The sequence below is a fragment of the Sinocyclocheilus anshuiensis genome, unplaced genomic scaffold (genome assembly GCF_001515605.1).
Source record: "Sinocyclocheilus anshuiensis isolate Anshui unplaced genomic scaffold, SAMN03320099.WGS_v1.1 scaffold2630, whole genome shotgun sequence".
Taxonomy (NCBI): domain Eukaryota; kingdom Metazoa; phylum Chordata; class Actinopteri; order Cypriniformes; family Cyprinidae; genus Sinocyclocheilus; species Sinocyclocheilus anshuiensis.
In genome coordinates, this window is record NW_015537938.1 from 767,383 (window position 1) to 778,396 (window position 11,014).

Consider the following 11,014-nt stretch of genomic DNA (forward strand, 5'->3'; position numbering starts at 1 on the left):
TGGTTCCATGAAATAAAATTACTCATATTATGATAAGATTTTGGTCATATCGCCCACCCCTGCTTCTGTGACCCATAAAAAAATTATTATTTTATTTTTTTCGTCCGTACAATGAAAATCAATGGGGCCCAAAACAACATTTGACATTACGTTTTTAATTTTATGTATAAAAATAGATTAAACATTTTTAACACAAGTTTAGCATGACATGAAGTTGATTAAATGATGACAGAATTTTAATTTATTGCATTAACTATCACTTTAATGTGTCCTAAAGTAGGCTCATCTGTCCTAAAGGTGACTCAAAGGTGAACTGTATACGTTAAACGTTATGCCCTTTCTCTTCTGACTTCACATTTCTGTTGTAACTGCCCTAACTGTTACTTTTTTTCGCTTCTCATCATTCAAACGATGCTTCCCCACCCTCAGACACATGATAGTCATGACCTTTCAAGCATTGCATACATTCACAGTATAGCTCACTGTATGTATGCGTACGCTGTGTCAGACACCTTTTCCTGCTGCCACGGGATAGAATTAACTCGTTTTCTTTTCTAGATGCTCACACACACCTTGATGAGTCAAAAGGGTTTGTGACACATGAAAATGCCTGTAGCTTTCTCAATACAAAATTTGACATCTGCATCTGTGCAGTTCTCAGATAGTTGTCGCAAATTTTACAAATAAACCCCATAGTTGACTCAAATGAAATTCTTTGAAAATGTGTAGGTATATTCTCCCACCATGGCTTAAAGAGGTGGGTTAATGTGAGTCACGCTGTTGGTCTCTTCACAGGTGCAGCATGCAGCAAACTGACTAGACGGTAATTATCTTGGTAGTCACAAGGCTTTAGATTTTATCATGTAATGCAAGTTGTACACAGCCAGTGCTTTACAATGCAGTATTGTTCTGAAAGAGCCATATATGTTTCACAGAAATATTTGTTCAGCTCACTCACGCACACAATGACTGGCACACATACACTCGAACAGAACAGAGATGTTCACAGAGAGCCAGGAAGTCAAGGTCGAAGCCGTTAAAGAGTACAATGCAAAAACAGCTATTTTTTCCTGTTTGTGGCTGCCGTTTACTTGTTTAGGTGGTGTTGTTTTTGATCGTGATGACTCAGCATGTAAGGTAGAGTCTTGTGTTTTGATCTTGGTGAATTAACAGGGTCACTCTGATATTTGTTTTCTTAGTCTGTTGTCACATATTGGCATATAAAGGAGCCATTGATTGGGGAAGAACATTCCTTGAGCGCACACACTCCCTCCCCACACCCGTTTCAAATCACTCACACTGAAACTTGTGGTCTCGTTTTGGTTCATCAGTGTGTAACTGTCTCAATTTTCAGTTGAATCTGTCTCTCTGTTGAGTGAAAGCCATACAGATCAAAGACAAATAGCTCAATCAATCAGTGGTATTGACATTTAGAATATATTGCATCATATCAAAGCCATGACATGTTAGAAATTACAGTCTCAGAGGCAGTGAAAAGTCTTATTGATTGAGGTGCAAAATGCATCTGTTTTAAAGCGGAATATAATGTTATTTTATGCAATAATAACATTTCTGTCCTAAAATATTCACTTTCATGTGCCCTTGTTATGCACTACTGCACTAGAAATAGAAGCATAAAAATGCTCATTTGTGCTTCAATATTTGTTAAACTGTTGGATTGGAATATGGGACTGGAATTAAAAGTGCACAATAATCGCAGTTAAACATGCATGATCAGATTAAATAATCACTACAGGCCTACTTGGCAAATAAGCAACACTCCAGCCACCTACTTCAGCACGGGGCAAGTTGCTTGTTAACATGCTAGGTGGCAGTAATGAAGTGTGTGAGACTGTCCAGTAGCTATTTGGCAATATTAAAAAAAATATATGTACAGAATATGAAAATATGTGAGGTTTTCTTCCCCATTGTGTGAGTGTGTTTTCTGTACATAACTTCTTGTGGTTTAATTTTGAGCTGCTCACACACACTTACACTGAAAAACGAAACGGTTGTGGTTTGGTGTGTGTATCTGATTAGTAGTGAGATTCTAGATGTCTACACCTTAACCAGGCTGCAGTTTCGTTTCTCTTTCTTTTTCCCTCTCTTATTCACTTGCTTGCTTCTTTCTCACACACACACATGCATATAAAGGATGTATGGCACCTGATTTGAAGTCCAGAAGGTTTTACCAGGTAACAGTCATTGCACTGACTATAATTTCAGAGGTGTTGTTGAGGTACGGAGCGCTGTTGTACTCATTCTTGAATATCTGTGTTTGATGACACACTGCTCTTGTTTCAATGGTAGTTGTGGTTCATTTACCTGCTTTGATGTACTGAATTAAATGTGATGTCTTGGGTGACACCTGATATAATTGCTTTCAATTTTCTTTCATTCCTTTCGCAACCTTTCACATTGTTTCTTGCTCTCTTTCAGGTAACATCTGGCTGCAGGGTGCTGATTCGGAGCAGCTGGTAATGACTACGAGATCTAAGCGCTGAGTTTAACGGCACGGAGACGCCGTCACATCACTGACAGAGAGGAGGCGGCTTTTGTGTCTGAATCAGCAGAGATTTGCAGATGAGGTGCCGCTATTGTCTTTCCAAGTTGAAACCGAGATGCTGTTGAGAGACTGAAGTTTGGATCTAAAGCCAAGACGAGTTTCATTTGGATGTGAGTAGTTTTAAGACTACATAAGTTGTGGAAAGGTTTGCCATGCTTGTTTTTAAGGCTGTTCAATTTGTAGACAAAAAATGTAATATATCAGTGTGACCATTAAAAAATTATAATAACAATAATACTTATTATTTTGTTCTTATCAGTGTTATTTTGTATTAAATTAAAATATTAAACAAAACAAATACAAATAGTATTTCAGATTTATAGTATTTAAAGGGATAAATCATCCAAAAATGGAAATTCTGTCATTAATTGCTCGCCCTCATGTCGTTCCAAACCTGTAAGACCTTCATTCATCTTCAGAACACAAATTAGGATATTTTTGATGAAATCCGGGAGCTTTCTGATGCTCCATCGACAGCAACTATCACGTTCAAGGCCCAGAAAGGTAGTAAGGACATTGTTAAAATAGTCCATGTTACATCAGTGGTTCAACCGTAATTTTTTTGAATTTTTTTGAATTCTTTTGAAGCTTTTTGTGCACACAGAAAACAAAAATAACAACTTTATTCAACAATTTTTTCTCTTCCCTGTCAGTCTACGGCACACGTTCACGAGAGAACCACGCATGCGTGTGGTGCTGCTGATGCAGGAGCCGGCGTTCTGATGTAGAAACCGGATGTGCTGCGTCTTGTTTGCAAGCAGAGGAATGCACACGCATGTGTCATGGTATTGTAGTGAACGCGTGTCAAACACTGACACAGAAGAGAAGAAATTGTGAATAAAATAATTGTTTTTGTTTTCTTTGTTTTCTTTTTTGTTTGTTTGTTTTTTTTAATTACTTGAGGGAGAGTAATTAATGACAAAATTTTCATTTTTGGGTGAACTATCCCTTTAACTCCCTTTCATTACCCATAATAGGGGCACTGTAAACTTTTCCAAGGTTCTTTAATAACAGATGTACAACGTGACTGTACTGAACACCACTGAATGTGTGTGTGTGTAACAAGGCCAATTGTGCATTAAAACTGTTCAGTTTAATCACCGTTCTATATTAACTCTTTTCCCGCCAGCGTTTTTGAAAAAAGTTGCCAGCCACCGCCAGCGTTTTTACTGATTTTCACTAAAATTTCTTGGCCCCCAGAATATTTTGTTGTATGAATATCTGAACATGCCGTACATCAAAATAAAGATCAAACCCTCTACTTTCAAACAAAAAAAATCTGTTTTATTCTAGGTTCAAGCATTGTTTTTTTTTTATCAACACTTGAATTTTCATTATTTGTGTATAAAGCATTAAATGATCTAGCCCCATCATACTTGTCTGAACTTCTCAGCTATCAGCAATCCTCTCACTCTCTCAGATCCTCTGATAAACTTTTCTTGCATATACCTCGCTCTCGTTCGAAATTTAAGGGGGATCAGGCTTTTTCTGTAGCCGGTCCTCGACTATGGAACAGCATACCTCTGGACATTAGATCTGCGCCTTCCCTTCCTGTTTTTAAATCCCGCCTGAAGACTTATCTGTATTCCTTGGCTTTTGGATGAAATGTATGTTTGTGTATGTTAATGTGTTTTGTATTGATTGTGTTTTTGAGTAATTTCTTTTTATTCTCTTAATCTCTATATTTACTTTATTTGTATATGTACAGCACTTTGGCATACACTAGTTTTTAAATGTGCTATATAAATAAACTGACCTTGACCTTGACCTTGAATGTAGGTAGGTTTCATTAGAAAAGCAACATTTTGAGCAAAAAGCTGAGAATCACATTTTTACCAAATACTACATCTGGACAATATTCAGTAATATTTTCAAAGCAAAGATGCAGTAGATGGCTTCCATCAGCACTCACAAAGCTTGCACAGGCCTTTACCACTTCCTGGATCGACATTTTACTCTAACATTAGGCAGATTGCTTTTATATGCGGTTAGTGTTGATGATGGCATTATTTTTCTTATGCTTATGCTTACATATGAGATCGCTCGTTTCTGCGTCTTCCTGGTCTGTGTTTTTGATCGGCACTTTCTAGACTCATTCAGGAGATGTGTAATATCGCCCCCTAGCGTGTAACGCGGAAACCTGGAAAATTCCGAGAGAGAAAAAGAGTTAAGAAAATGTCTAATTCTTTTCAGTACAACTGTAAAATTACAATAATATCTTAATTTTTACATGTTAAACCAGCAAGCTTTTATCTTGGTGGAAAACTGTATGGAGACAATAAAGCTTATATTTTTTTTGTTGACGGCAACCGCTTTATAAGCTCTTTTCATTCCAAGTTTGGAAAGATTATTAGTGTATATTGTGTTTTCTAATGCACTTTATAAGCTACCGAACACAGAGCAGATGCAAAGATTCGAAACAAGCCACTCTGAGACACTGAAATCACCGGATCATGAGCTGCTCGTGTGTAAAAGAATGCAGTGCCGCGCTTCACTCTAGAAAAACGCATTGCATTTATTCATTCAGTTAAATCACAGCCTTTGTAATTTGAGAATCACACTAAGCCATATCTCAACTTTGGTTTTAGTTCAATTAATAATGCAGCTCTAAAACATTTGTCTTATTCATTTTCTTTGTCTTCCTGTCTCACTTTTCTCTTACCCTTTTCTTTCTCTTTCATGCCCTAGTGAAAGTAATGGAGGCTCGGTTTGGGCTAGGCTAAGGTGTCTCTCTTCATCTCTCCTCCTTTACACTCTCTTGCCCTCCTCTCATTCATTCGAGAGGAGGGGTACATTGCCTCCTGTATCGTCCTTGACAGGAAACAGTAGTTGTTCTCAAACATAAAGAGGGAAACACTCCAATTTAGCCGAGCGATCGGGTGCTGATGAAGTCCTGCCAGACACTGAAGGAGGAGGTGTCCGGCCCGGAGGCGATGTCCCAAGAGGAGGGGCAAATGACTCAACCCTCCCAAATGTACTTCCACAACACCTTTGCCCCTGATGCCGAGCTGTCAGCAAAGCTGTACAAGCGAGAAACTGTGGCCAAACCGTACTCGGTGGTCATTGACAACATGATGGCTACGGTGCCCGAGTCACAGATGCCTTCAGACCTAAATCCCCATCCTGCCCCGACTCAACCGTTTTACCGGGAGGGGTCCGGAGCAGCTGTGACGAAGAGCGGAGACTGTGGGACGTCGGAAGATTCTGAAGCCGAAGAGGGAGCCGGGGCGGAGGACGAATTCAAACGAGGACAGATCATTGTAGAGGTCAACCTCAATAACCAGACCCTGCATGTGTCCAAAGGAGACGACGCAGCAAATGCAAACACCGCAGAAGACGACAAGAGCAATAGTGAGGAGGAGGAGGAGGAGGAAGAAGAAGAGGAGGAGGAGGAGGAAGATGACTACAGTGCTGAGGAGGATCTGGATGAGGAGGATCAAGATGATGAGGAAGAAGAAAACCACAGTCGGCAAACAAGAGCGCAACGGACGCACAGGGGTCGAGCCACTGCTCCGCCACGGCGAAAGAGTCGCCGCGTAGCCCCTTCATCAACTGGGAGCGTAACCACTGCGACTGCCAGCGTTATGACCAGGGGGCGGAGAAAGAATGCAGAGGGCCCGCCCCAAAAGCGTAGACCTGCCAAGGAGCCCAAAAGCTCCGCCTCCTCCACCTCAGGAGCAACAAACGCGGGAGGAGGAGGAGGGGCCGAGGGTGAGGAGAAAGAGACGCTAGCGTGTGAAAAATGTCCACGTGTGTTCAACACCCGCTGGTACCTGGAGAAGCACATGAATGTGACGCACAGACGCATGCAGATCTGCGACAAGTGCGGGAAGAAGTTCGTGCTGGAGAGTGAACTGGCTCTTCACCAGCAGACAGACTGCGAGAAGAATATCCAGGTGAGAGCATCTTCCCAAACTTGTATTGAAAAGCCACATGCTTGGTGAAGTACAAGTATTGTTAATAGACATTAGTCCAAGCAGAGGCCATATTTAAAGGGGTCATAAACTGTCTTTTTTTTGTTATTTTGTACTGTTCCCTGAGGTCCACTTATAATGTTATCAATATATTTACATCAAAAACATAATTTAGAGATTATAGGGTATTTTCTGTCCTAGTGCTGGGTGGTATACCGGTTCATACCGAATACCGGTGTTTATTTTTTTTATGATATGAATTTTTAAAATACCGCAATACCGGTGTATGTCACTTAAACAACGTTCAGAACGCGACACTGTTTGAAAGGGGTCCCTTTTCACTGTTGCACTGTGGTGAGGGAACAGCTGTATGTGTTACTAAGCGTGAAAGTTCCGAAACTGAAGCTGTAGAACTAATAGAACGTGATGACACAGAAGAACTCCAGACCACAATATCCACATTGACCGCCACAAATATCCACCGCCCCCTGCCATCAGATCCCGCTTCTCACACACACGAGTTTAGCACTAGATTGAGCAACTTTCAGACCCTTTTAGCAGATTTTTTCCATAGAATATTCATACTGACAAACCTAGCGACTTTTTTGGATAAGCATGAGACAAAAAAGTAATATAGCCAAAACAACCGCATAGCCGCTCTTTAGTGTAGATGCATGTTGATTTTATCAGACGATGCCGCGATTTATAAATGATAGTGACTCCTGGTTAACATGTATTAAAAGGGGTTGTGTTTAGTCACTATTTAGTGTGGTATTTTTTGACAATATTCACTCACCATGACAGTAAAATAGGGCATTCTAAGTCAATATACTGCAGTATTTCCTCTCTCAATTAGTAGAAAATGTGGTTAACACCTGGTCATGCATGAAAAAAAAAATACCGTCATGTACCGTGAAACCGGTATAATTTAGAAAAATACCGTGATGTAAATTTTTGGTCATACCGCCCAGCACTATTCTGTCCTGTTTTTAACCCCCTCATCTGAACACTCCATTTGAATAGACGTGGCGGATTGTAGACTCAGAAGTAAACGCCCACTGCTATGATTGGCTAATAGTTGTGTGTTTGACAGTGTACTTTCCTCATAGATGGACGCTGCTGTGATTTAGGTCAAAATTGCATAAATAACTGCATAAATGCATATCAAATGAACTGTAAGAAGAAACAAAGCAATAGTGATCATGGCACAGCATCATCTTTTAGTTTCAGTCTTTCTGAAAATCCTGTCGAATTGTGCCTTGTTTGTAAACAAATCCACCGTAAAATAAAGTGAACAAAAATTCGTACTGTTGCGGTCTGGAACTTCATTAAAAATAAAGTCCATCAAATAAATGTTATCGTTTGCCTTCTGCGTAGACCTGTGTTTGCCTCTCTCGTTAACACTTCAGGCGTGAATCAGAGGGCGGGGCTAAAGCAGTGATGTAGAAGCAAGCATTGATCTTCCTCTGTGGAGGTGGGGTTTATCCACACTATTACATCATAGAGTGGCACATTCCACAAGCTGTGGGTTTGGCAAACTGCCTTCAATATACGCTGTTTTTAGACTAATGAGAGTTTTGAGTTCTGAAATTTACTGCCATGTTTTTTTTTTGAAAGGCTGCAATTTCAGTGTTGTCATCACAAGAATAATTTTGTTTTCAAATTGTAATAATATTTCACAGTATTAATGTTTTTATAGTATTTTTGGTCAAATAAATGAAGCCATGGTGAGCATAAGACTCTTTTTTTCAAAAGCATTAAAAAATCTTACCAACCCCAAACATGTGAATGTTAGTGTATGTGCGACACAAAATATAATATTAAAGGGGTCATATGATGCGATTTCAAGTTTTCCTTTCTCTTTGGAGTGTTACAAGCTGTTCGTGAATAGATAAGATCCCTGAAGTTGCAAAGACTAAAGTCTCAAAACCAAAGAGATATTCTTTATCAAAGTTAAGACTCTGCCACAAAATAATGATCTTTAAAAAAGCATCATATGACCCCTTTAAATTAACATTGACTACAGCTAAAAAGGTTTCATTTTCTTTTCCATATTAAATGCTTAAGTAAAATTAAAAGTATATGACTTTGTACTTCAATAATGATTATTGTAATTAGAGATGCACTGATATTAAAATTATTGCTTATGCCAATAATTGTTTTCATGTTATGGCTGATAAATGACCAATATTTAAATTATGTAACGTAAAATACCAACAAAGCAGTAGATTGTTCCTTTATTGTTTGTAGATTTGGATAAAATTGTCTGCTAAATGCAGAAAGTGTAGATTAAAAAAAAAATAAATAAAAAAAAATAATAATAATCATAAATTAAGCATTGAATTTAGGCATTACTACTTAATAATGTACAGTATGAAGGATGCATATTAATTTTTCAAATGATTTTTATATTAATTTGCTAAAGATTACATTTAGCAGTGTTATTAAATTATTACTGTTTTCAGTGGCAAAGGTATTTGTTTGGTGATGGCAAAGGTAAAAACAGGTTAAACTAACGTGCAATTGAATGTCCAATATCAGCCAAATGATATAATTCTCAAATAAATTGATAACTGAAGCATACATCTGATTTGAAATATGAAGTACATTAAAGGTTAGGAATGTTAAAATCAGTCCTGACCAGCAGAGGGAGACTTCATTCATGTTTCGAGGGCCATTGAGACTCAGAAAAGGGGTCTGAGAGTTGATATACCACTAAATATGTTATTCTTGTACTGTATAACAGTGTGTATGTTTTTTGTGCCCCAGTGTGTGTCATGTAGTAAGTCCTTTAAGAAGCTGTGGTCCCTCCACGAGCATATTAAGATTGTCCATGGCTTTGCCGAGAAGAAATTTGCCTGTGAGATTTGTGAGAAGAAATTCTACACCATGGCTCATGTCCGTAAGCACATGGTTGGTACGTACAGTAAACGTGCACAGACACACTTCAGCACTGTGCGAGTAAACCCTTTATATCGAGATATATTTTTTTAAATGTCTATACAGACACAAAATGCATGTGAAACATACAGTATCTCACAGAAGTGAGTACACCCCTCACATTTTTGTAAATATTTTTTATATCTAATACAACAGGTCTTCTGTTTGTCTCTAGCTCACACAAAGGACATGCCGTTTACCTGTGAAACCTGTGGAAAGTCTTTTAAGCGCAGCATGTCACTGAAAGTGCATTCACTGCAGCATTCAGGAGAGAAGCCCTTCCGTTGTGAGGTATGAACACATTGTATGACACAATACGCAAGTGGTCTGGTTTGATGTCGCAAAAAGAAAGGAAATCCATAAAGTACAATGCAAATTCATAAATCATGCATTTGTTATGTGTTAATGTTAATAGACATACAGATCATAGACTGATTAAGTGAGATGCTTATCCTAGAAACCATAAATTACAAAATTATCAATAAAAAAAACTGATTACACAAGGTAAAGGAAGATATAATACCGGTTACAAGGTTGGTACAGGTTGAATCCTTGTTTGATGTCCAGTGTAAAGTCTGGGGCCTGAACCAAAACCTGTTACAAACCACTGCTCCACATAAACCCTTTTTCTTCCTCTGAAAAGTCCTCCTTTTCCTTAAACTGGCACACGTCTAGGCTGTTGCATTTGGTACAGTATTTATATCCCCGTGTTGGCACCATGGTTTCCCCAAATTGAACCCCCATTTATTTGTGGCTTTGACTGTTTTCTAAAATACATTCCAAAAGTCAAAGAGTATTAAGCAAATAATATTAAAATTATAATTTTATTCATAAATGTGTGCGTTTCCAGCTGGCCCATATTTACAGCTTTAATTTGTTTTTGGCAAATGCTGTAAAATGCCACATCCACGGCAGGATGTTGACATGCACAAACAACACTATATTTCTGTATATTTGAATAAGGGAGTGAATAAAGATTTGCTTATTACTGTTCATAGCATTTTGTTTGTTACGTTTGTTTACTGATGCCTTTTGGCTCATTTATGTCAGCAGTGTTGCCATTAGACTAGAGCTATTCTGAAAGTGCTGTTTGTCAGTCTGTAACCAAACCTCTGTGTGCTTGTGTGTAAATACACAACAGAAAATGCATTTCTTTTTTTAAGCTCACTTTTTCCTTTTAGCATTTGGGATATCAGTTATTTCAGCATGAATGACTCGTTTGGCACTAATTTCTCTGTATTTTTGACACTGCCCTCACCAGTGTTAGGATAGAAAACTATCCGTTAACATTCCCATTTATTTCAGTGGTAGTTTCGCTGATTAAATACACAAAATACACAGCTAAGGTCATCAATGGAGAAAAATAATTTTTGTAACCAGATGAATGTTATTTTCTTCACAATGAGTATGGTGTGACAAAATATAGACTAAATTTAAAGAATATTTTTGTCAAAATACAAAAACTCTTTTACCTCATCAATTTAACTGTTTTCACTAATTCTATGTGCTTTAGTTTAAAAAAAAAATTTTTCTTCAAACAATGATACGTTGTTGTTTAAAGGGGTCATATGATGTTGCTAAAAAGAACATTATT

General features: G+C 38.2%; 1 protein-coding gene across 5 annotated transcripts in view; it reads left to right on the forward strand.

The window, feature by feature from the left end:
- The window catches only part of LOC107661072 (zinc finger protein 652-like), a 22,290-nt gene that overhangs the window by 6,497 nt on the left and 4,779 nt on the right, over positions 1 to 11,014 (forward strand). For 4 of the 5 annotated variants that reach the window (XM_016450534.1, XM_016450518.1, XM_016450526.1 and 1 more), the window contains exons 2-5: positions 2,440 to 2,676; positions 5,255 to 6,462; positions 9,250 to 9,397; positions 9,596 to 9,711. In XM_016450534.1, the coding sequence (XP_016306020.1) occupies positions 5,452 to 6,462; positions 9,250 to 9,397; positions 9,596 to 9,711 (1,275 nt within the window). In that variant the 5' untranslated portion in view covers positions 2,440 to 2,676; positions 5,255 to 5,451. Of the gene's footprint in view, positions 1 to 2,125; positions 2,196 to 2,439; positions 2,677 to 5,254; positions 6,463 to 9,249; positions 9,398 to 9,595; positions 9,712 to 11,014 lie in introns of those variants that run through there. The other variant, XM_016450542.1, reaches the window with a different exon arrangement.